The 26,681-nt window shown below is 39.4% G+C and overlaps 1 protein-coding gene across 10 annotated transcripts in view; it reads left to right on the top strand.

Moving 5' to 3' along the window:
* The window catches only part of limch1b (LIM and calponin homology domains 1b), an 83,662-nt gene that overhangs the window by 47,311 nt on the left and 9,670 nt on the right, over window positions 1–26,681 (top strand). For 3 of the 10 annotated variants that reach the window (XM_082555769.1, XM_082555765.1, XM_082555770.1), the window contains exons 5-18: window positions 1,321–1,351; window positions 4,474–4,584; window positions 5,978–6,176; window positions 12,260–12,518; window positions 13,766–14,038; window positions 16,420–16,806; window positions 20,274–20,400; window positions 20,659–20,816; window positions 21,268–21,754; window positions 23,391–23,720; window positions 24,051–24,159; window positions 24,274–24,365; window positions 24,747–24,852; window positions 25,450–25,524. In XM_082555769.1, the coding sequence (XP_082411895.1) occupies window positions 1,321–1,351; window positions 4,474–4,584; window positions 5,978–6,176; window positions 12,260–12,518; window positions 13,766–14,038; window positions 16,420–16,806; window positions 20,274–20,400; window positions 20,659–20,816; window positions 21,268–21,754; window positions 23,391–23,720; window positions 24,051–24,159; window positions 24,274–24,365; window positions 24,747–24,852; window positions 25,450–25,524 (2,744 nt within the window). Of the gene's footprint in view, window positions 1–1,320; window positions 1,352–2,076; window positions 2,385–4,473; window positions 4,585–5,977; window positions 6,177–12,259; window positions 12,519–13,765; window positions 14,039–16,419; window positions 16,807–20,273; window positions 20,401–20,658; window positions 20,817–21,267; window positions 21,755–23,390; window positions 23,721–24,050; window positions 24,160–24,273; window positions 24,366–24,746; window positions 24,853–25,449; window positions 25,525–26,681 lie in introns of those variants that run through there. The other 7 variants (XM_082555771.1, XM_082555768.1, XM_082555767.1 and 4 more) reach the window with 6 other exon arrangements.

The raw sequence follows: 26,681 nt of genomic DNA, 5'->3' as shown, positions 1-26,681 counted from the left end.
CTACATGAAAAGAAAAAGTGCGCAAGCATCTCTGGTTGAACTCCTCTACATTTGCCTATAAGCAGCCCAGCAAAAGATAATTCCAGTCTAATTCGTGTTCACCTCTTGGCTATACATAGTTTCCTGGTATCCCTCCCATCCATTATGCTTTTTTTTCCAAATTAAAGGTTATTATTCTTAATTTTAAAAAACTGTAACATTTAAGCTAAATATGAGTTTCCCATAATTAATTGTTTTTAAGTTGACCTTTTATACATTGTCCATAAAGATATTTTTTTTAAAAAAAGTAAAATGTTGTGAAATGACCTTATGCTGGTATGATATACATTAGTTATTTTTATTGACCTTGATACTAAGATATAATAACTATTCTGGCTTTTCCCAAGTCGCTAATGTTTAATCAAGTATCAATTTTAACAATTTATTGATCCTGTGATCCTCTCATGCTGCGCTGATCCAGATACAAAGATTGTGGCAGGACATAATTGCAATCAACTCTAGTTTAAGAATACTTTAAATGTTTTTGTTGCCTTTTTTTTTTCTTTTTGTTATCAAAAAGAAAAAAAATATTTTATCCATTGTTAGATTTTTATTTTTATTTTGCCATTCATCAGGCTTCACGTGTCTTTCACAGCTTAAGAAAAGGCAGATTGTGGATTTTATGTGATTGAGACTATTTAAGAAAACAAAGTCTCACACTTGTATGCGTCTGTGTTTTAGCCTTTGTTTTCTCTGTCTTTGTTTTTCACCTCTCAGCCTAGAAATTTGTATTTCTACAACATGAGTGCATTTTAGTCAGGTTTACAATTGCTTCATTCCACTTCCCATTTATAGCTCACGTGGTAATCCGCAAGATTCACATCATTTCATTTTGGCAGCGTCTGTGGTGCTAAGTGGCCTCCGCTGTGGTGTTCTCTTAGAGACGCTCCACCTCCCAGAGATCAGTTGGCAGTCAACTCACTAGGCTACCACTATAGCACGTGTCTCTTCTATCTACTACAAAAGTATTTCTCTTTGTGAATTCTGGACTTACCATTTTAATTTCAGTGTTTCTTTCCTTTCTATTTCAGCAGTTATTCAGTTGCTAAGACTGTTAACGAAAGGTTTTGCCAAAATGTTAGCTTTCTGTGCGTGGGCTACAGTCACTGCAGATTCTTATATTTCACAAAGTTTAGTTTTTTCTGCTGTTTCACATAGATATGTGGGAGATGGCACATCTTGAAGTTGTCTGCTGTTATCTTTATGTAAGGCACTTCACTGAATAGAACCAGAAGTCTCACTACCTCCTCTGTCTGTCTCTCTCTGTGTTTCATTCTCCAGGGGAAGTGACGGCAGTCGAAAGCTCAAGAATGTAAGTGATACTGTCAGGTTACAGTGGGATAATTTGTTTGTGTGCTAAATACATGTTTGGAAAGAAAGTGTTATTCTGGTGCTGTGTTTCTCTTTTTGCTTTCACTATCCATGATTTCAATGGCTCTTACTAATCCGTGATCCACCTCTGTGTTTTCCTGTTAAAAAGTTGTTCCTCTTTTCTACGTTCTTGTCCCTGGGCCTGGATCACTGGGGTTCTTTCTCTATATTGTGGGGCATTTACCTTTACATAAAGTACCTTGACACAACTCTTACTATGAAATGGTGTTAAATATCTAGTTTCTATTCTGTCTGTATTATCCTTTATTACCTTTCCACTTTACCCTGTTTATGTGCATCTGTTCATGCATCTTACTTTGTTTGTTTTAGATGGTATGTTGGTTTTTCATATTTTTTGCTTAGTGTTTTCTTGCACCTTCGAAGTCAACTATTTCTACATATTCTGTGAGTCTAGATTGATTTCAGGCGTCTTTATTCTTGCCTCTCTTACAGCCTTTTAATTATTTAGAAGCCCGTTATAGTCACTGTCTGCTCAAATCAGCACCTTCCTATCCTTTTTCTAATAATGCCGCTTTAAGAAGTAGAACACACAATGCTGGCCCTGCCTACTCTGCAGTCAAAGCAGTTCTACTCGCGCTCTCTCTCTCTCTCGCTATGTCTCTGTCCTCCCCTCCTCTCTCTGTGATGCTGCTGTGCACTGTACAAGTTAAAGTGTCGAACTGCAGCACTGGTCAGGCCTGTTAGCTCATTTAGCTGACTAAACATGGGGGACTCCAGCATTTGCAGCGGTGGCAAATGGCTAACATATTCCCAGCAGCCAACACTTTTGCAAGGAACCTTCTGCTGTGATGTTCTGTAGATTCAGGACTAAGGACTAGGATTTGACAGCAGCTGTCTCTGCAACACATCAAATATTGAGTGGTGACGAAACTGCATCGAGAGGAATTTGCTGATGTGATGACAAAGGTGTTGTTTAGCAAACAGCAGATGGGACGTTACCATTTTTAAAAGAGGTATGCCTGGATAAGATACTGCTGAATCTGCTGTGTTCATGAGACTGTTATTTAGCAGGTAAAGGTGTGAAGAAGAAGGCCTGATTATGCATAGTGATGACTGTGAGGTAACAAAACAAAATCTGTATCTGTATGCATGTCTGCATGCACTGGATAGTGCTGAGGTCCTGACATAATAGGTGGAATTTTGGCTTCGTTCATGACCCTGCAGTGTGTGACTTTAAGTGTGTTTGCACATGAACCAAAAAGGTGAATGTTGGTTTCCAGTGGAACTTCCTTGACAGGTCTGTCCACGTGTGCACTGACAGGCAGCTGCTGAAATTGACAAGGCAAAGCATGTGTGACGCTATGCATTATTCTGCTGTCACGTCGTTTATTTTCATTCCTGACTGTCGAAACTCCGCTGACATGTACTTAAAGTTTGCCTTTGAAATTCTTTAAGAATGCTCTTCGTTAAGTATTGGTTGGTTTAGTGCTGCATGTGTAAATCATACAGACAGAGTTTTGGAATGTGATTGTGGAGTTTGGGATTGATAAGGGTGTGTTTACAGCACAATAGTAAGCAAGTGAAACACATTTGGTGCTGACCCAGTTCCAGTGGGAGTTGGCATGAATCTGCTATTGTGGTGACACAGAAACTCCATATTCTGCTGCTGAGAGAGCTGCAGTATGCAGCTAATGAAGCTAAACCTCAGCAGCTGTGTTGTCACAGCTTCACCTCTGTAGTGTCAGGATATTAGATAAAAAATCTCATGTGGTTCTGAAAATATGGCTTATGAAACTAAAATTGTATAATAGTTAGAGTCAATGATTGATCGATGGAACTGTCCCCAGTTGCAGCTCAATCATGTTTCACCCTTTAATAAGGCTAAAAGTTTAACTTATCTTCATCGTCCAACACAGCTTCACATAAAAGGTCTCATTTAGCTTTGTGCTTATTCTGATCAGCAGACTGGTTCTTTTGCACTCCCTCCAACTCCGCTTGAATGGCAGAAGTTGTTTACACTGACAGTATGACTGAAATAAACACATTAAGCCTTGCTGAGCTTTCTTATCAAAACGCTCCCTGTGGACAGCTCGTTGACATGGACACAGTAAATATAGCTGGGAGCTCTTTGCCAACAGTGTTAAAGGTGCAGCTCTGTGTGATTTCCCTTTGGCTGGAGTCGGTGTGTACATTTTACATTTTAGACATTTAGCTGACAAAAGAACTTCAGTTCGTTGGTTCCTCAACCACAGTCAGTTACGTTGGGGCATTTGTTACAACCAGTGGTGCCAAAACAAAAGTAGAGGCTCTTTCAGCTGCTCATTCAGCTGCTGTTAATGTGTTTCAGAGAGTTAAGAATGACCGGGTAACTGATATACTCAGCACTAAGCTAGCTAACAGGCAATTATAAATCACTGTGACCACAGAAAGGTGGCTATATGTCAGCAAGAGAAGTGCCTGTGACCAGTTTCGGTGTCTGAACAGTGCCTCAGTGTTGTTGTGTTTCTTCCAGCTGCGTTTGCTAACTTATCACTTCTTTGGAAGAGGCTGGGCTGCAATTACCAGGAAACTAGCTGGCACTGTTTTACAAAAAAGGGAAAAGTGAAAGCAAGAGAGTGGGTGTTTTGTTGTAGTTTTTTCTTTGTTTTTTTCTTTTTCCTTCAATGCATCCAATATTATTTATAGCTATTTGACTGCTTTGCTGCATGAACATACCAGAGATACACCCGTGTAGCATATTTTGAGTTGACAGGCTAATGAACAGTGTGAATCCAGGTTATCATTTTGAAGACTTGGGATGCCAGTGGCCTGTGAGGCTGCTGCCCAGACTGCTTTTTCTCTGCTAGTGACGATTAGGATTTGAAAACTAATTTTTAATGTTATTTTTCTAAATTAATAAGTTTAATATTGTTGGACTGTACAATTTGTTTAAGGTGATGTAAGGCCGACTGGAATTAAGACAGAGTGCTTTGAGTTGGTATTGAAATGTGATCAAGTAGCTCTTTAGTTTTAAAAGGTTAATTTGTTTCATGCTTTTCTTTTATTGGAAAGATCAGCTGATATTTTTTCATGATTTTTGTCTGCATTTCTTCTTTTCTTCAGGTTTTAATTACTATCTACTGGTTGGGTCGTGCTGCCAATAGCTGTACATCCTACAACGGGCCCACGTTGGACCTGAAAGAGTTTGAGGGCCTGCTGTCACAGATGCGAAAGGTTGGATAGCTCATGTTTATGCCAGCGATAAAAATATAATGGAAATCTCAAGTACATGGATAATATAGTCAGCACTTGCTTTTCCCCCCCATTATGTCTCTCTTAGTAACCAGAGCTATCAAGTGTAATAGGTAGGGAGACCATATGCTATATTAAATATTTGATCCCTGCAGTAATTCATTTCTACAGCCAAAGTGACCTGAGGCATGACACACAGCTTCTGCAGAATCACTTATTTTGGAACTGAGATTCAGAAAATGTGTGTTTGTTCGCTGTACTAACATTTCTGAGAAAACACCTTTCACCCGAGTTCCAGTCAAGAAAATTGAATTTAACCTACCTTTTACCTTTTTAATGACCCAAGAAAAAGGAGAAAAGTTAGAAATGGCAAACCCTCAAGACACATACATGCATACACCCTCTGTGACCGTCATTCGTAGCCATGATGTCAGTTCTGTGCAATTTATTCCACTATGTGACGTCCTTTTGCTATTCTGTAAAACTGGGAAATTGCTGCCAATTCAGCAAAAATACTTTCCCAGATGTTCACACGTTGCAGACGGACAACACAAAGCCATAATTCCACAAAGCAAAAAAAACTTTGATAAAATGAAGGAAAGCTCATCATGTGCAGGTGCATGAAATTCCAGAGTGACTATTCACTTCCCGCCACACTTCCAACAGTTACTAAATGGAAGCTGGACCTTACCAAAACTGATGATTGAAAAGCACTAAGCAGGTAAATGTGAGCTCAGCTGCGCTCTTATTTACTTTTTGTAAAAAACTTAGTTTAAGTGCTTGTTTTAAAGGGTGAGTTACGAGGGAGATGCATATTTTCTTACTTAACTGGTATAGTGGTATATAAGTTATAATATATTGGTTTAAATTGTGTAAAAGTGAAAGAAACAAATCACACATGACTTCTGCTGCTGTAGAGCCTGTTTTATAAGCATAACAAAGACATTTAGGAGAGTTTGGGAGTTGCATAACAGATGGTAGAGGGGTCATGGGCAGGAAGTCTTTTGGTAGACAGGAAAGGCCTTTCCCCACCTTCCATTAGCTGCAACAACACATTAAAGCTGTGGACAGAGAAAGGGAGGGGTCACTAAGGTGAAGAGAAAATGATGAAGAGTGATGTAGGTAGAAGAAGAGAGAGGTTATTGGAAAAATAGATGTGGGCAGAGTGGAGACTTGCAGCATGACAGCTGTAGTGGACACAAAGGCCAAACAACACAAGTTTGGGGGACTTCAGTGACGACTTATGGAATATGCAGCGAAAATTCCTAATTCATTTTAGGGTGTTTGATTACTTTCATTACTCTCCACCATTTGTTATCACTCTTTTTTTTTTTTGTGCTCATGCATTTTGTAAAATGTGTGTATGCATTCTCAGGAGACAGAAGAGGCAGAGAGCCCTAAACGCAGCATCCGGGACAGTGGCTACATTGACTGCTGGGACTCTGAGCGCAGCGACTCTCTCTCTCCGCCACGCCACGGGCGCGAGGATTCATTCGACAGCCTGGACTCCTTCGGATCACGCTCAAGACAAACCCCGTCACCAGACGTCCTGGTCGCCCGCGGCAGCAGTGATGGTAGGAAAAAAATTTAGTCTATACACTCTTCGATTCACACTGAACTGCTAGTTTTAGTTGACTGTGAAAGACTGGTTACAATGGCCACCCTTTAAATCACAATTTGCAGGTTAAATATGTTCAGTAGCCATTGTGTTGTTTTAGCTATAGCTGTTTTTCCTGTGAGTGAGAAGTAAGTCTTTGTGCAGGTTGGGCAAGGTGCACAGATGCAACATATAGATAAATGAGGTTTATTGTGCTTTGAATGCTACTGTATGAAGGCTTGTTGTTCTGGCTGTGTTTTTGCAGGACAACGCCCAGTTCAAGTCAAAGGCTGTTTGAGAGAATAACATGAATAATCTCTGTACTGTTTTGAAGTCAATTTATGGCTCTTGTTATATTTAAGCCATGGTAATGTACATTGTAAAAGGAATTCAGTAGTGGCTGGGCTCAGTTCCAGTGTCTGTTACCTCTCTTAGACCAAGGGCTACAATCGCACTGTATTAAAGCTCTCTGTGTTCTTCACCTTATCTGACGTCAATCTGCAGTGTCAGAAAACATCCTAGAGTCTAGTTTCAATAACAAATCTGTCCACATTTGGTTTGGTTTCAAACACATTTCAGTTATGTAATATTAACATATGCTCCAACAAGCAGGTGATGTAAAACCAAAAGCATTTCATTTATTCATCTTTTTGGAAGGGAAAATTCAAAATTTATGAAAAGATGAAGTTGGCAAGGCAGCAACAGCCACACAGCTTCTGTTTTGTCCTTTCTTTTTGTTTAGAAATTTTGAAAAGTACTTCTTGTTACAGTACAAATTAGAGCCTGTCCTTATGAAGAAGTAAGCAGGGAGACTTTAAGCTGTAGTTTAAACAGTGAAACACTTAAACCCTGCTTATTCAGGGAAAGCTCTATGAAATCTTAGTCCTTAATTCCCCTAAAAATGCACAATGCAGTAGATTTATTTTATAACTCTATTTCTTTATTAACTCTGTTGCTTATCTAATTAAATCTAGTATGAATGAAAATAGTCTCAGCTATCATACTTGTCCCAGCTCGCAGTCTTAAGGTGTTTGTACCATTCCTCATACCATTGACATCTGCACAAAAGTATCTCTGTGCTTGATGTTTGAACCTTTTGTCCTTAGTTACGGCTTTTTGATGCGTTTCTTTAAGTGTGCACTCAGATGAGTGACAGCACCAAAGACTAAGGAAGGTATGACCTATCTCTATACAGTATGTGAGACAAAGAAGAGGAAGAGTTGTGGTTTCATGAAGGAGCTTTCAGTGGTTTTGATCTGACACTTGACTGGTATGTCAAGGATTATGAAACTAACAGCTCTTGGTTTTGAGAACAGAAGATATTGTTACATATAATGTATGTATATATGTAAAAATATGGTCTTTGTAATTATTTGGAAGGCATCAAATAGAGATTAAATATGTATACTTTTAAATTTGTCACATTAATTTCTGTCTTTGTCTCTAGATTTCCCTCAACGTGTTTACATTGCTTTGTTGTTTATTACGAAAAATGCTTACTACTGTATATGTGCAGTTTAAGACATCCGACATGGTAGCATGGCACTTGCAAGACCAGCATAAGCTGCAAAACCTTTGAAGTGGCTTTGGGCTGATGTCAGAAATTGAGTTAAAAATACATTTTGGTCTCACATGAGTATTTTATAATGCCAAACTGGCCACATGCTTTCATTGAAAGCTGCTAATTGCTAGACTGTTTGCGGATTTGAAGGTATAAAATTTTAATGGTAGACTATAAAAAAGATTACTGCGTTCGTCACACAGTGTAATGTACTTGTCATTGCTGTGCTGAATGTGGGAAAAACTGAGGAAAAGCATCCTGTCTGATTATGTTTTTGTTTTGAGGGAAGTGCAAAAGGAAACTGTTGTTCCTTGTTGTCATCAACAGTCAAACTATAGTGCTTTAAGGAAAAATCCGCAATGTATCCTGTGGGTTTTTTTTTTTTGGTTTTTTTTAAGTGTTTACTTTATTGTTGTAGATAAGTAGCTTTCATTTTTGGTTGTAGAAGCAATATTCGCTATTTTTTTTTAAAAAAGTGCTAGGATGATGGTATCCAAAACATCCTAAATATGGGCCAATGAACAAGTTTTAGCCAGTCTACTGAAAGTTGACCCCTTACCATGTTTCTCTTTATTTTTTTTTAAACCTTTTTTTCAAGTTTAACGTAGGTTGCACTGCCTGCTGTCATTTTGTCTATTAAAAAATATGGACTGTGTAGGCTTGGTGGGGTGCCAGGCGGGTAGAAAACCTTTTATTAGCGATCTTGTTAACCACATGCACACACATGCACATGCAGCTTGAAAGAGTTAAGAAAACCAGGCAAATGTTTATTGTTGTTGTCTGTCTACTCATGTTTGCTAATAAAGGTAGGCAAGATATCGCTATACAGGGTGTCCCACAAGTCACTATATACTTTTAATAGAGCCCTAAAAAGAAACTGCTACGTTCTCTTCATGCTTGAAGTGGGAATTAAACATACAATAAGCAACACCAGCCTGACAACCCCCAAATCTGACAATAACTCAAGTTTTTCCGGCAGTGACCCAAAATTAGCTTTTCAAGGGTATTCCACTATTACGCAAAAAGAAACTTGATGGAATAAATGGGCTCTGTTTTCTTAAAAATAGCCTCGAAAAAAGCTGCCACAAACATTCTTTCAACCTCTCTTGTTTATACTACAGAAGCATTACCTAATCAATTTTTCCACCGACACATGTAACTCACAGCTGATTAGTCACACTGTCAACCTGCTGACACCTACATATCATCCAAAGATTGAAAAGAACGAAGAGAGTTGATAGCTGATGAACTGAGGAGGCAGATTGAAGTTTAGCATACCGCTACCTGTGGTGGAATTTCCTTTTAAGTTTTGATAAGTTTATTTTATTTCAGAAGCACTTTGTGATGCATACATGCTTTCAAAAGCTACATATTTAACATCACAATCTTGTGATATTTATTATTCCTGGTTATCAAAATATCAGTGATCAAATGAGACCCACAGGTACAAACTAGATATTTTTAACCCAGGGGGCTTTGAGTACATCTAGCCCCCTGGGTTAAAAAAGAATCCTTTTGTTAACATCCATACAAACTTGACTCCAGCAGGTTTTCCCTGCCCTGACCTTTAGACAAAGCCCTTTCTCTGTTCAGCACTGAAAACTGACTTCACCCTGACAGAAATTAGGAACTTTGATTCAATCGAGAAATTCAATATTGGCAATGCCCTTTTGTTTGGGCTATGTGTGGAGATGGATACGGTTTGGATAAATGAGGCACTTTTGTGGGCTTCTATAGTAAAATTGTCCTTCTCACTTTCTCTGTTTACAGGGCAGCGCCCACTGCCAGTCAAAAGCCGTTTGAAAGAATGATTGAATGATGTAATTGAGATAGTTTTAAAGGTCTTGTAGAAAATATCTCTCCAAAGTGTCTGAAAACTATATGTTTTCAGACTCCTGGCTTCATACATAATCAATGAAAAATCATCATAAACTGAAAGCATAGCTTTTTTTCTCGTACTGCCACATAAACAGTTTACGATTGTAAGAATGATATTGTCTGTATTCAAACTTGGAATCTTTTTTTAATTTGTTTTAATTTTAGTTTGCATAGAAGTGAAAATGATCTTATATAAAGGCAACAACTGTTAATTTTGTAAACTAAAATGTAGAGTGTAACTAACGCTTGTACGGACACGTATAGCTGGGGACCCGGCAGCTCAGTAGTCATTCCTGTTGTTCTTCTTTGAAGTTCCCTTGAAGGCTTGTGCCTCGGATGTCTGGATAGTTGGTGCATTATAATGTAAAGTCTCAGCAGTGTACGGTGTATGTGGTCAGTGTTTCTGATCACATTCGAGTGGTCAGAAAAACAAGCATGTGCACAGACACCCACATGGACACTCACACTCACCATCTGATGATAAAAGTCACTCAGACAATAGCGGACTCACAGATGAATATAACAAAGCTGACGTTTGTTCACATTCATTGGATGTCTTAATGATGATGCACTTTCATCAGCAACTGATGTGCTTCCATGCACTGGAAATAATACATACTACGTATTAGTTACTTATTTACTACTATTGGTATTAATAGTAGTACATTTGTGTTATTTCTTCCAGTTTTTCTTTTTGCATTGTACAGTTATAATAAATGCTACGTATTTGTAGTTAGCAACACATTGTTGAATTAATTATTTCTCACATTGTTCTTACATTTTGTCTTTTCATACTTGGTGTTTTGGACATTCGTTACAACTTTTCAGTTACTGCGATCATTATTGAACTACACTTTGTAACTTTTTCTTTCGTAATGCAGTATAACTAGATGATGATGATGATGACTATTGATGTCACTATATTTTTCTAAAATCTTGGTACACTATGGACCTGACCCATGATACATTTTCTCTCAAGCTTCACTATTACCATGTGTGCAGAGGGAGCACATCATCCTGTAAAAAACATATGTTGTTCCTTAAAGATGGATCGACTTGGATGGCAGAGTCCCTCATGTTTCCATTGCATGGGTTAAGAGCCATAATTGAACCCTTCGTTGTTAGAAGTGCAGATTTCTCGAAGTCTTTTTTTGGACCTTGATCTGTCAATCTTTGAAACCACATAAAAAGCCTTTTGATAGAAAAAGAAGCTTTTCACAAGTTCAAATGTGACAGCTGCTTCCACGTGTATGTCCACAAAACTAAGGGAAGATTTTATGACTTAGATCTGGTTAAAATTCTTGGTTTGTACTCTGAATATATATACATTGAGTCATAAATTTATAGGTCATAGTCTGAGTACACATGCACTCAAAGGGAGGGGACAGTAGCACATGTGCTGAACATCTTTGAGAGGAATTTTTAGCGACCTTGAATAAAGCAAGCGGGTTTTGCTGCGGGTTTTAACATATCTAGGCTTTGGTTTGCAAAACATTGCCAAGTAATCGTGGATGTGACTGGTATATCTTCAGTAAATCACTGGAACTATAAACATGTGACCTGCTGAATGAGACTGAGTTTCATTTCTTTCTTCTATATGTTTTTAGAGGATCACAGTGGGCCATCGCACAGAGGAATTTAGGACCCCAAGTAGGGAAAGTCCTTAAGCAATAAACTTCTGCAAAGCCAGGTGTTACCACTGATATTACAAAGCTAACATTATGTTTAAAATCTGATTCACACAGGAAGAATTTACTCCGTGTCTAACTGCGTGCTAATATTTAGTCAGCACAAGCTGCACAATGCAAATTTAGTGATGATTTATGTCACCTGCTTTGTTTCATAAAAACAGGCTTGCATCTGATTTATGCTCTGTGGCAAGAATGCACAGTGGTCTAATAACACTATTAGACCACTGTAATTTTGTTATGCGTATATGAAGGTTTAAAGAAATAAATCTGGGCTTTCTGCCACGAGACTCCTCAATCAACAGTTTTTCCTCTGATCTTATTTTTGGGTTTAATCTCTTATGTCTCCCTCTTGTTCTCCCTCTGTCTCTCTCTTGCAATGACTCAGCAAGATACAGTTTTCTTGCTGTGTAGGATACTTAAAATGAAGTCGTTTTTTATCGTTTTTTGAACACATTGCGATTGAAAAGGGGCTTTAATATAACACATACTTGTGTTTACATGATTTGTCACAAGTGTAAATGGTCTGAGAACTGGGTGCTTTGTAGAGTATATCTGAGTTTCTGATTACTTCTATCACACTTTGAGTTTTGTTGTTTTTAGCTTATTTTTTCTTAGCATTGAGGTAAAGGAAATCAGTATTAGCAGGTAGCATTGTTCCTGCCATTTTGCTTAATTTCAGAACTTTTAATCAGTGTTTCTGTCATATCATATCAAGATGTACAGCATCATACCATGACCAATGCAAAAAAAGTGGTTATGTTTTTCTCATGCAAAATACTTTTTGAGAGACATCGCTGTGTAGTCTCTAAAGACACACAGTGCATATATAACATGTAGTATAGTCTGTTTCTTCCATATGGGTTAAAAAATACAATTTTGATGAAAAATGTGTCCTCTGGTGCCAGTGAACACTTCTGTTCGTCTCATTAGGCCGTGGCAGCGACTCGGAGTCTGACGGCGCTCCTCACCGGAAGATGCCAGACGTTCGTAAGGATGACATGTTGGCACGACGGACGTCTGTCAGCGAGCCACGAACCGCCGTACCCTTTAACCAGTACCTGCCCAACAAGAGCAACCAGAGTGGATATCTGCCAACGCCACTACGCAAAAAGAGCAACGACAAAGAGGAGGGAGGACGCAAGAGCTGGAGTACCGCCACTTCACCTGTAGGGGGTGACAGACCTCTTAGGTAGGTGTAACACTAGAGAGTGCTCTTGTGACTTGGCTATCAAAAAGGCATTTAGTTTAGCCTAACTGAAAATATCATATAATATTATATGTATGGAATACTAAAAGGTGTCTGTTGTTTGTGTGTCGATATATACAATTGTTGTTAAGTTGGGCACAATCCAAAATAAGAAACAAAGAAGTTTAATAGCTTAATGAACAGATTATCAGGGGTACATGTTACACCACTGTGGCTTGACACTGATTGGTGCAGATAAACCCTTTTAAAGCTTGTTTAAAAAGTTCTGGCTGAAAGCGCACAGTTCAGGGTGCGGATGGAAGAAGTTTGACTGCCCAGAAATCCTGTTAATAAGCGTGAAGATGATGGCTGAGATTAGTAGATATGGATGTAGACCATGAAATAATTTAAAGTAATTACTTTAATACAGAACTGATAAAACAAATCAGCTGTTGGAGATTTTTCAATGTTTTAAAATGTTTTGTGTGTGAGTGATGTTTAGGGGGGGTTTGTTTGTTTGAGTTTTTTTTTACAGTAATTGGCAAGATTAGGTGTTATGTCAAATTGCATATGTCTGTAATAAAACCTCTCAGCTTTTGATTATTTTTCTAGTATTGTACAGATGTGAGTGGCTAATAGAGGCCAGATGTGGGTTTTCATTGGCTCTAATTCTGACTGAAGCAAATGTCTGAAGCAGATTTAAAACAAAAGGTCTTTTTGAAATAGTCTGGCATGACACCATGCAAATTTCATCACAAGTTTCAGATTTCTGCTTGCTCAGCAGATTCCTTGATGTGCTTTGATTGTCTCTTGTAGCTTCCGATGTTGCTTGTTTGCTATTGACTAGATTGAGTTTGGTGTTTAGTACGGAGCCCCGCAGGGGACATGGGAGGAAAAAAAAATTAAGACGGACTTTTGCGAGATCTCGCAAAACAAACTCGGGATCTCGCAAAAGTTTTGCTACCCAATTGGTTATTTCCCTATTTTTTTCATCCATCAAAGCTCACATATTGATTTTGCATTTATTCTTTTCCTCTTTCCCTCCTTCTCCATCTCTTTACTTCACCTCTTATTATTTTATGTCATGGTGTGTCCTTCACTCGTTCTTTCCCCAACCCTCCCTACATCTGTTTGTGCTTCATGTCTTATGACCATCATGTTGTGATTATCCTCATGTGACTAATTTTACTCCCAATGTGATTACGTATTCCTGTCCTGTGTGTGTGTTGCATGAATGGGTGATGCCTCAGTCTAAATGAGGTCTGTAGCTTAGAAATCCCTCCTGGAGAATCCCCTAGTCCATCCCCCACCCTGCCCCTTAAACCCTGTACACAGATTCAAAAGGAGAACCACATTAAAAAGGACAAGCACGAAGGGAGGCAGTCTGCATCTCCGCCTTGCATTGAGATCCATACAGCAGGCAAAAGAAGGAGAAGTGAGCCTCTGCCCAGTAGTCTCCCCCAGCCCCAAGCAGAGCCCCCAAGAGAGACTGTAATTCATCTGATGGTCACCTCTGAGCAAAGGTTTTAACCTTCACTCATATTTTCTCAATACCAGATATCAACATCCCCATTCCTTTTTGTAATTACTATTTTTTATGTTTTTGTTTTTTTAATTTAACCCGTCAAGTTTATTTTTGTGCTTTTACACATTGTTTCTCTGATTTTTAAGCAAAAATTTATTTTATATGTGTAAAGTTTTTAGGTGGCTGCAGAGAGCTCTGTGCAGTGTCACAGCTAAGGTGGGGGGGAGGTCAGAAAAGTAAATAAAGTAAAATTACCACACCACTATCCATATCTGCTTTAAGCTAACAGCTCCAAGGTAAATGAAAAACTAATAGCATGTTGTTATTCTACACTCCAGTTTGATAATAATATATAAACAGTATTTGGAGTTGTTTGGGGTTAGAATAGGCATTTTGGGTGGTAGTGCAATAACGTTATGGATGGTATGGATTTTCTGACAGATTTGATAGAAATGTATACGTTTTCTGTAAAAATCTGACCATTTGATTGACAGTTATTCCTGCTATGTTTGGAAAATCAATCACCAAATGAGCAAAATTGAAATTGTTTTTTCAATACTGATGATTTTTCTTTTGGCTCTGCCTAAAACCTCCTGGTGAATGCCAACAATTGGTTTTTGCAGGAAGAAACTTTGCAAGTCCATGATAGAAGAGTTTAGTGCTCAGTGTGTAGAGATCTTTATTATTGTTGGTCATGAGTAGAGTCAGCAGTAATATTTCAGCTGAACTTTTGTTTTTTAAAAGGTTAACTTATTCTACATCAAGTGGTATTTTGCCGTGTTTCATGTGCAAGTTTTGATATATTTGACTCTAATCCTCCTGAATGCCACAGAAAACACTGAAAAATTGATCTTGCTTATTTCAGCTGTAGCGTACCTGTCCAAAACCAATGTTTGTGATAGTCACGATACTCAACAAACATCTCTAAGAACTGTTTTCTTCAAGACAGTTTCCATGGTAGAAAACTTTTCCAGCTGATGTTTAATTTTTCTTTTTGGCATTGCTTTTATCAGATCATCTTTTCCACTGCTCCTTTTATCCAGTCTTGGGTAACAGTAAGTTAGCAAGAGGGTCACATCTTATTTAAACCAGTTTCAGACTGTAATGCACTTGCAGCCTTTTGCTTATATATTTCAGAAAGTCTGTACGCAGCAGGACAGCCCAAAGTCTCAAATTATACATTTGGTGTCAGGAAACAAGGTGAGGATTATGAGCTGTCAAAGAACAATGCCATTGTATATTTTACAGCTCACACAAATCCAATGTGATCGCAGTGCTCCTTGAAAAATGTCAGTTTAGGTCTCTTATGTAATTTCGCAGTCCAGCCTTATCCGGTGTTATTTCCTAGTCAAACCGACGTTTCGTTCACAGTGCTGTTGGAGAGTCATGCCTCCAGTTTCCAGCATTGTCTTCTGGCACAGATGTTGTGACATTGATTGAATATTGAGAATGTTAAGGGAGTGAATCCTCAATAGAAATCGGATGGTTGTCCGAGACAAAGGGGATTTGTAGGATATTTTATATGGATTTCCCCATCTTGCATATTTCCTGAATAAAGCCAAGGCTAGAATTTTTTTTTCAATTTCAGCTAATTGGTTTTTGCAATGTTGACACATCCTTTTTAAGAGCTTTTGCTGTTTCACTCAATTAGTTAAGTAGAGCAGATACCCAGTGCCATGTTTTTTTAGCTGTTTTTGTAGTTGCAGTAATGACCAAATCTGTTTGACATCTAAAGTATCAGAAATCTGTTGTTCTCTAGATTTTTTTCAATCAAACATAAATTTTGATCAAGTGAAAGGGAGAACAAAAGAACCAAGTGGTTGCTTTCCAGTTATATCACAATATATTTCTATCAAATCTGCAATCATATGCTAGGAGCAAAGCTGCATGCACAACTGAAACATGGACACACAGAAATATACACATATATGTATATATAATATGGATGCACACAAGAATGTACTGTATGTGTCCACACACAAACAAACATTCACAGAGAACATGAACATTCGACCCACCCTCAGGATGTAAGGAAATGAGGCCTTCTTCCTTCCCTGACCCTGAGCAGGCTGGGACTGAAGCCTGGCCTTTTCACTGCCGGCAGCTGGCCAGTCTCTCCCTCCCTACCATGTATTCTGGGAATTTACAGTCCAATAATAAGCCTCCCAGAAAGTAGCTGTTCATCACAGGATGACAAACAGCAGACTGTTTTGTGAATTTTGCTTTGACTTTGTCTGCTCTGAAGGAATTTGTGACCATGCGCTATTTTCATAGATTTATGTCTTTAAAAAAAACTAGGCTTCTCCAGAGGAATGCTGTCTTATGATGTAGGATAATAACCAGGCAGCAAAACGGTTTAGTTTGCTTTGCTTTCTGCAGTACTCCAGCTCGCTCGTGCTCAGAGGAATTCTTCCACCATTCGTCGACCCTAGCAGCAAATGCCACGGCCGCCTCCGTGTTTCAAACGAGCCCCATCAACACAGCTGGGAAGCATTCACCTGTGACACACCAGGAGGATGTCGCAATAAGGAAAGGAGTTCCTGGTTCTCTGGTAGCTGCAGATGCAAAAGGAGATGATAAACAGGCTTGTCAAATACCGACCTCACCCAAATGTATCGTCACCCTGAGTCCGTCTAGCTTCCTTCCTGTGCCCACTGCCATGGCAACCGCATCAACAGAAACGACTGATACGTGCCGGCAGAAGGGAAAGCCACAGACTGAAATGGATGAAGGCACGTCTTGGGTGGACAGCAGTCTTCCAGCAAAGTGAGCTCACTCCAACAGCTACACTGTTATTTAATGAAACTTTGCTGCATTAAGCTAAAACGGCTTAATTCACTTCAAAGTGAAGGGATCTTCTATTTCCATGATCCCTTTGAATTTTCTATATCAGCATGTGATCTTGACGTGAGACTGCAGTGCTTCTCTGTGGATGATGAATGTCACTATCTGAAGACTGCATGACCTTTTTTACCTGTTTTACATGAAGGCAAATTGATAGTGCCAGCTAAAATCTGTTGTTGAAAAGGGCTGCATGGAAAGTCTGAAAAGTTGACTTTTTCTCTTATCCTTGCTTTTTTGTGACTGATTAATTTGTGAAAGTAGAAACATTTGAGAATGTGCTTTTTGATTAACTGTGCATGACTTTAGTTGGCAGCTTTTGAGCTGTTCAGGGATTTCAAATTAGGAAACAACTTCAGTGCATTCTGAAGTAAATTTGATCCAGTTTGAACCAAAATCGATGAGTAATTCTTCAGTCTATATCTTTGAATCCAAATCTAGATTGGCAATCACACAGTGATAGTTCAAAGTGTGCCAATGAAATTCTATAGTAAAGCTGACTTTAAAGCATATTCCCAGCCACACATCTATCTACCCCAAAACATATGGCAAATAGATGTTTTACTAGGACATACCATATGACAAATACCATTTTTAGCAAACAATCTGCCTGGTCTTGATTTAGTCTTTTTTTTTCCCATCTTGTGAGATTCAAACCACAGGCCACACTGTCTCTCACACCCCTCCAACATCACAGAGACAGCTCTGTATGAAGACCTTTGTGGTTAAGGCCAAACCTACAAGTGGTGGTCACAGACACAAAGACAGCTGCATCCTTGATGTTACCCTTGTGCTGTCTAATAAAACATGCATTTCCTTTTTTCTTTCTTTCTTTTTTCAATAGTTTAGTGTCAACTGCATTCTAAGATCATGGCCATATAATGTGTTTTTTAAAATTATTTTTATTTTATGCCAGCAGTGCTTTTAGTGCTGCAGTAAATTTGTGTTCTGGATAAGACTGCCCCCTTGTGTCTGGCTTGAGGTTTGTCATTTAACCTAGGAGCTAACACAACCAAAGATCACCACACATATTTGTTTCAAGCATTAGTAATTAAATTAAGCTGGTGCGTAGTCACAAACTAACTCATTATCAGCTGCAAACATGGCTTTTTAATATTTGCACGCGTGGATGAGATGTTTCTCTCTTCAGAGTGTTGTGTTCATTTGTGATTGTGTTTTCCCTCCATGCTTTCTGACTTCTGTAGATTCAGCCACACAGATTGTGTGTCAGATGATCCGCAGTAAGTTGTCTTTTTACCCCTCACAGGCTCAGCTGCCTGGCATTGCTCTGCAGTACAAAATAGAGCTGGCTCAATAAGTCATTAAATCATTTGTTCATTGTTGGAAATAGGTCAGGGAAGTGGGGAAATCTGCCAGAAATTGAAGGAATTTAGAAAAATGTCACCACTGACAGCAATTTATATTTATAAAAGTTCTATTTTTTCCTTTATTAATTTCATATTGACAATCTTGTGTTGAAAAAAAATGCTGCATTATGCTGTCATTTAACCATAATATGCTCTTACCAGGGTATGGATCATGTGAAGTGGCCCATAGAACCTCAAACTTTACTGGAATTGATACCCTAATGTCATAAATCATTCCTTTAATTCATCTTTTGGGGCAATTTTGACATGACATGTTAAACACCACATAGTCTACAGAAATGTGGAATGGAACCAAAATGCTTTCTGCAATGACAGTAATTTATCTGATTTCTGTTTTCGTAGAGGTATTAGTGGGAATCAGTGCAGCCAGTCGGTGCTGATGTATGACAGCATTTGTTACAAGGCGATCTTATGTGACGACTTTTTTCTGCATGGAAAACATAAATGTCTCACAAATAAGCAGATTTTCCTGCTTGCAGTTAAATGATTTGTGGTGGACATTTTTGGCTGTGTGCTTCAACAGTGTCAAACAGTGTCCCTGGCTCTTAGGCTTATCATGGAAAATATGGCTTCAATAAACCTAGTGCTTTTTTGCCTTTGCCTGGCAACAATCCATTCCTCTCAAATTTATTCAACGTGCCTGCTGCCAAGGATGTGGAGAGGACTTGCTAAACTCATCCTCAGTGCTTCTGCGAGCCAGCTGCATGTGTCATGTAAAGCAGCCATTTCTACCAGCCTGCCAACAACCAGTCCCTTTAATCCCATACACAACAGCTAAAAGTGCAGCATGATGACAGGGGATTGCTTAAGTGCAGTTGCCCCTTGGTGTGAAAATACTGTACTGCTGCAATGTTCTTTAATGCACACACTGCTCAGTGAGAACCAAAAAGCATTTGTGAGTGAGTACCATCTAAGTGCCACTCTTTTGTAACTTATGACTGTAAGCCAAGCGATACCTTTGAAAATTACCTGTTGCCAGCACATAAAAGTACTAAAAATAGACAGGTGCTATATTCACATAGTTAAGACAGTTGTCATTGCTCTTAGGCTTTCTAATTCTGTGATCAACATGCATTGTTGCTGCATGCCTCTAACAATAAAGCTGTACTTTCTGTCTCATCTGTAATGTAAAACTGTTTCGCCATTGCAGAACAAATGTAAAGAGAAATGTAAACTGCCTTTAATGAGTCAATGATTGTATGAAGATCATACTGATTGTTGCATCTGATGAACTCAGATTGAAACTGATATTAAATGTATTTAAATGTGTTTTGAAACATATCGAATCCATCCAAAGAGCAAAGACGCAGAAATCTTTGTTTGATCTTCCGAGGGAACAATGGGCTGGATAAAATCTTAGTTCTGCTTACTAAGCAAGCATGAAGTTTCCTTTAAAAACATGTTTCCATGGAACAATGATTTTATTTTTGGTATCTCTCTGAGACACTGGGACCAGTTTATTTACCTTTTCCTCATTATGATAAATTGACGTAGTTTTTGAACGATGTGGTTTGTTTGATACATTCTGTTTGGACTGTTCCATGGTATACATGGTAAAGCTAATTTTCTGTGTTTATTTGACATTAACCATTTCAGTGGCTCCAGTAGTATAGTGGATTACACACTCGCCTTATAAGCAAAGAAAAATCCCAGTTTTACGGGAAGAGGGAGAAATCCCTTTTGGGTTGCTTCAGGAAGGGCATCTGGTGTAAAAAGAAATCTGCCAGATCAAACATGTAGACCTACTTGCTATGGTGACATCTTATGATTAAGTGAGCAGTCAAAAGTAGCTTTTATTCAACATTAAACATGTTACTTCTTCAAAGTTGCATTGAAAGTATAGAATATGTTAAAGCAGTTTTTTTTTTATATTGTGTTCCAGTGACAAAATGAAAACACCATTACAGTAGTAGTACATCATGTACTATAGAATCACTAGTAGTATAACTAATAAGCCCAGTTTGATTTAAATAATTACTGCTTGTTTTTTCCCCTTGCCTGCAGGAGTGTGAGTATGATCGACATGCGTGGTGAGGAAGAAGCCACGTTACAGCCGCACAGTCAGGTGCGTCATGAGCGGATGCATAACCAGTACAACAAAATGAAGGAAGAGGAGGACCACTGGCAGGATGTGAGTTTCTCAGACATTAGGTCGCTCACTCTGTATCTTTCGGTCTTTGTTTTATGGGACTGACATTTATTTGTATGCAGTTTGTTACATCTTTGCATTACTTTCATTATTCCTTTTTAACTGCTATGGTTTTACTGCCTGTGGCCTGTTATACAAGCGTCTTCTAAAGTCATTTTAGCTGTGCCCCAGTAAAATAACAGGGAGCTCAAAGTGCTGCTGACCCAGGACATACTTTGAATCTGTCTGTATGGGTGTCAGGACCTGGCCCGATGGAAAAGTCGGAGGAGGAGTATTTCCCAGGATCTGATCAAAAAGGAGGAGGAAAGGAAGATGATGGAGCGCCTGATGTCAGGAGACACTTATACCTCTCAGAGGAGAAGAAGCATCAAGACCTATAGGGAGATAGTAGAGGACAAGTAAGTTACATCCACGACAACCTACTGAGAACTGCTTTAATGAGTATACCACAGGAAAGCCAATAGCTCTTTGCTCAGTATGATATCAGAAGTAAAGAAAAACTGGGTCATTCTCAGAGAAGAGAATTATATGTCCCCTGTCATTGCTGTCAGCGGGCACAGAGGTGAATGCAGCTCCTCCTGGAGTTCACTTTAAATAGGTCTCCTTCAGAAATTAAAAGGAAGAGCAGATTGTGTGAGTGATTGTGAAATGACTAGAAGAAACTGATCTTTTGCAGTGAAGAAAAAAAAAGGTCTCTTGAGTTTGACAGCAACCAATCAGCCTTTGGTAGCAATTACAACTGATTTCTGTATCTGTCTTTTTAGACAAAGCTTGGCTAAAGCAAGAGTAGGTTCAAATAATTGTTATATCAACTGCTTTACCTCTGCTATGCTTTCTCTTCTTTCTAAGGGAGCGTCGTGAGGAGGATCTACGGCAGGCATACAAGAAAGCCAAAACTCCTGAGGAGGCGACTGCCATTCTCCAACGTTACGCCCAGCGTTTCTCCATAAGCGAAACAGTCCTCGAACGCCTGCAGCTGCCAAAGTTGTTGGACCGCAGCATATCCGCTGACCCCTCCTTCCCCACCTCACCTTTCCCGCTCTCCCTCTCCCTGTCAGCCTCTCCCACGACACCAGACCCTTTCGATTCTGACTTCAATGGGCCCATGAGGTATCTGCGCCAGCAGTCTGCCCCGACTCCAAAGTTTACTTCTACATTTGAGGCGCGAATCGAGGAGTTTCCCAAAGAACCGTCCTCACACCAGCGGTCTCAGATACGCTCTCGCTCCTCTGAACCGCCATCAACCCGAGCCCTGTCACCCAAACCGGTGCCTTTGCTGATGCCCAAGCCTTATTTCCAGGCCCGACCTGCAGGAGGTGAAACTTGGAACAACAAGGTATGATTGACTCAGGCGAAGGAGGTCAGATATTGACTTACCTAGATATATCTGAATGTGAGAACACAGATGTCAGTATATTTTTTTTCATTGCACCACAATTCACACGTGGAAACATTTAAGATTAAGGATTAAGGTGACAACAATTAAAATGTTCATAGTTGTCTACTCCAAATACTGAGTCCTGTTTTTAGCTGTTTTTGCACATGAACAATATCAGGAGGTTCAGTCCAAAACATTGGCAGATGTTACCCTCTCTCACACGTGGGACACAGCAGGAAATAATCCCATTCATGTGTGATCTGTTCTCACTATTAGATATACCCAGTTTGGTTTAGGCTAGGATGCTGCCTGGGTATAGAAGGAAGTGCATATGACTCCCACTTTCTTAGTGTCTGTTCATCGAACATGTACATGAACATATTGGACTATGACTATGCACTAAGCAGCTGACAATCCAGCTGCTTTCAACATTTGCACTGCCTGCAGGTATTGTCACAGGAAGCTTCAGGGCTGCTGTGGATATACAGTATGGTGCTTCTTGTTCAGGTTGTGTACACAGTGATTCTAAAGCTTTATTCCTATATACAAAAAAGAAGATAAGATCTTGTTAGTCTAACGGTGATTAAGGCCTTGACCATTTCAAATGTGGTTACTTGCAAGTGTCTGTTTCCCTCCTTGTGGGTAAATTCCTCTCCGGGTCTCTTGGCATTTACATTAGAATACCACAGAACTGCCATGGTGATGAGCTGGCTGGTTTGTAGGAAAATGTAAGACATCCCCTCCCTGAAGAAGCATGTAATGTTTCAATTTAGCTCGAAGTACTCTCAACGGGATCCATTTCCTTCTAGAAAAAAATTACAAAATGGGAATTTTCATGATGAGATCTTATGTTTTGGTGTGGAAAAGAGGGAGGGTAAGATTATTATCAGACCAAATGGAACAAAGCACTCTTCTGGAATTCCTTGTCAGGAGTCTGAGCAAAGCCTGGGCTTCAATGGAGCCCTCTGTTCCCTATTGACTTAAGAAGTTGACAAGTAGGACCCTCTCAATGTGAAGTGGGCTCCCGACGGACAAAGAGAGCCCACACAGGCTGCAAGGAGAGGGATGAGAAGGTGGAGGCAGAGAGGGGGAGACTGAGCCTGCATTCACCCATCTTTACCACCGTGTCTTGAGTTACCGCTCACTAGGAGCTCTTCGCACATATATTAGTGCCTCTTGTTCATAGAGGGCAGTGTGGTCTTGTGAGCTGGATGAATAGCTAATTACTAACTGAGAAGAGAGGTTCATAATGACCACAAATGAGGCCACTGGGTTTTTTGGCGTGGTTTATTTTACATTTTTATTCGCAGTCAGTGTTGTTCAGGATTTCTATATTTATCCATGTAATGAATGAAGAATAAATTGGACAATAAGCACCTTCTTATCTAGAAATGAGTGGTTCAATACTGTAATCTTACCTTGAAATTGCATATGTTATGATTTAGAGCAAAATAAATAAAATTGAATGGTATAGCCATATCGTTCAGCTTGCTTTCTTAACATTAATGCATGTTGAAGCCATTTATTGAAAAGCGAAGGGTATAAACACTACACACAGAAAATTAAACATTAAACTTTTTCTCTTTTTACCTAGGTGGATGGTTTGGTGCGAGTAAATGGTGACGTTGGAAGTGACGATGTTCCCACCACACCTGAGAGTCAAGGGAGGGACTCGCCTCCCCATTTTCAGGCATCCCCTTCCCAAAGCAAAAACAGCACTGTAGATGGTGCTGTAGATGTTCCCTTGTCAGAAACCTCACTCCCTCACAGTACCCACACCTCTTCTAGGGAAGGAAGTCCAGTGTCAACAAAGGCAAAGGAGACACAAGATGTTACAGAGATAGCTTCTGAGGACACTCAGGAGGTCCAGGAGGAGAAAGTCACTGAGTCAACACCACCCAGCCGGCCCACCTCACTCCCATCAGTGAGAATTCCGATGTTTTATAGTTATTTACATTTTTTTGTCTTTTAAAGAAGCATGGTTAGTGGGTATTTTACTCCAAGCCCAGTTTTCTGGGTGCAGAGTATTTTGCCTCTCTCAATAATGCCGTATATTGAATACTTGCCCTGTATTCTGTTCCTTGCCATGCATTATATCATGCATCTTGCAATGATTTTGCCCAAATTTAGTTGAGATTGAACTCTTCAAGTCTGAAATATCATGTTTCGTTTGTACTTCTTACACAACATAGGCCCTTTGATCTGCAGAATTTAGTTTAGCATTCAGAAAGAAATCCATATGTGACCCCTACAGGAGCTGCAGAAGCCACAGGAAAGCTTTGGAAAGACTGGAAACCAGACAGCAGCTGCTTCAGAGGAAGAAAAGCCAAATGCTGTAGCTTATCAAAACCCACCTGCAGGTAGTAGTATGCTGACACCTTGTGGTTACTTTTAGAACAAACACGTGTTACTGAAGTTCATGCAACACTGTGCAACTATATTAGTAGATTTTAAACTTCTTGTATGTCTTTTTTCAGAAGCCAAACAAGAACAAGAAATGTCCAAACCATCTAGTGAAGACCTCTCTAATCTTGTCCAGTCTGGGGTTGATATACAGTCATATCAGCCAGTAGGTGATATCAAAACTCAAATTATGAGCCATCTGTCTAGTAGATGTCTAGTGGATAACATGCACTCATAACACAGTTCCACCCCCCAATCCAAGGACTTCCCTCTATACACAGACTACACAACTACCATCACCACGGTGCAATCCTTAATTTGTAAATTTATAACAATATTTATTTATTTATTTTTCCCGATTTGTATATTTGTACATTTTAAATTTTGAATACTGTTCGTATGTATATAGTGCTGCAGACCTGTGCACCTCACCCCCCTTTCTTTTCCTACATATCTGCACTGTGTAGGAGATGCTCTGTATCTCATTGTACATGTGTATACTGACAATAAAAGGTGTTCTATTCTATAATCTTAAATCTACCTGCAGGCCAATGATCCCTGCTCCCGGGAGCTCTTACAGAGGTCAGAGATGTCATCAAGCTCAGCTCCACCAGGATCATCTGGTTATCACCAGCAATGGGAAACAAAAGCAGGTATGTACATGTTTAACACCCAGACATCTGGCTTATTTACCATACTTATTGTTTTAGATGCTTGATCAGCAAATCCCTGTTAGTGCCTGTTTTTCTTTTTGCCTTCCAATATGTCACTTTGCTTTGCTGCTATGATTAAAGGGGCATTCAAAGGTTTGCGATCATGATGAGACTTGTTTTAGCAAAGCCTCGACTCACTTATCATATCGCTGTAGTATATCCCATTTTATTTCATAAGGGAGATGGACATGCAATCCAACAAAACATCAATCAAAAAATCTGCCTTGCTTTATTGTTTTTTTTTCTTATTTGTTTTTATTCATAATTTGTATAACCAAACTGGAATTAATTTTTATGTGGGGAAAAAGTGTTGCTCTTTAAGGGTTTTTTTAAATTTTTTTTTATTTTAATTTTAGTTTTTTTTATACCAGTTTTCCAGTTTCCACTTACAGTATCACAGGAGGAATGCTGCAATCTGCACCCTCTCCACCTCCTGGTTTTGACATCTATCCCTTATTCTTTCCTCCTTTCTTTCCCTTTCTCCCCTAATTCCCTCTTTTCCTTCCACCTGCACATTTTTATTTTATTTCGCTATAGAGCTTGCAAACAGTGTCAGGTCTTCGTTGGCAACCAGCAGCCCTAAATTACGCTGGGAGTTCTTCGCTCCGCAAGGTAAACTCCCTCCACTCGTGGCGATCACATTTCCGCCCTTGAGTGCTGGTGCACAGGGCTTCCCTGCCGTTTCTCCAAGGGCTAGACCCCAGACCCATCTCTTGTTTATTCCTTCATTTCCAATGTTTTTGTGAATGAACAGTGACGTTTTCTGTGTTTTAAATGTGTTTTGAAGTTTCTCATTCTTAGTATTACTGGCTCATCAGTGTCTTGTTGTTGTAAAAGATGTTCTCATCATGTTTACAGAAGCTCTTAATGAGAAGAAGTGCCCTTTGACAATGTATTAAAAGAAGATTATACACATTTTTGACCTGCTTAACTTTTAGTTTCATGCTTGCCTCAGTGTGCTTCACATTATGGGGGCTTTTCCACCAAAAGCTCTAACATCTGGTGTGTATTAGAGCTCTATTAAAGTTGTGATCAGCATTAATCAGTACCCACTGCAGTGGGAAAGCCAGATGTTGGGTAGGGGAGAAATATATTCTCACAGAACTGTAGTTACAGCCTGTAACTAACAGAAATTTATTTAATTGTGTAAGGTTTATCTGTTGTTTTGATCATTCGAACATTTGACTGTTATTTATAAGTTGTTGTGGACTCCTTTTGCGTAGCAGTCTTTCTGCATGCAAGTGTGAATTTCAAAAAAATAATCTCCAAAAGTTGATTCTGTTCATCTGAACGTAGCGTTTTGTGGGAGAAACGTTTCGTCACTCATCCAAGTGACGTCTTCAGTCTCAGCTGACTGCAGGTTTCCCCAAATCTTATAAACAGTATATTTGCATAATGACTGAAACCAGCCCACTGAAGGAACAAAGGGCTGGGAGGTCAGTTCCTTCATCATAATTATGCAAATTCTCATGACCATTGATCAAAGACCGCCGATCAATGGCCATGAGTTCCATTCACAAAGAGTTGGGGAATGGCTGCAATCACAGCATTGTAAGATGCTGAAAGATGTACCCTTAGGCCCCCTCCTCGATTCAGAGGTCGTTCCCTTTTCACGTAAATGGTCTCCTTGACTCCACGCTCAAACCAGCGTTCCTCCCTGTCCAGGATGTGTACATCCTCATCCTTGAAAGAGTGTCCACTGGCCTGTAGGTGTAAATAGACTGCAGAGTCCTGGCCAGACGAGGTCAAAAAAGATAATGTTCAGCTGT

This window comes from Aulonocara stuartgranti (assembly GCF_965226115.1).
Source record: "Aulonocara stuartgranti genome assembly, chromosome: 2".
NCBI lineage: Eukaryota > Metazoa > Chordata > Actinopteri > Cichliformes > Cichlidae > Aulonocara > Aulonocara stuartgranti.
This window is presented reverse-complemented; position numbering and strand designations above follow the sequence as displayed.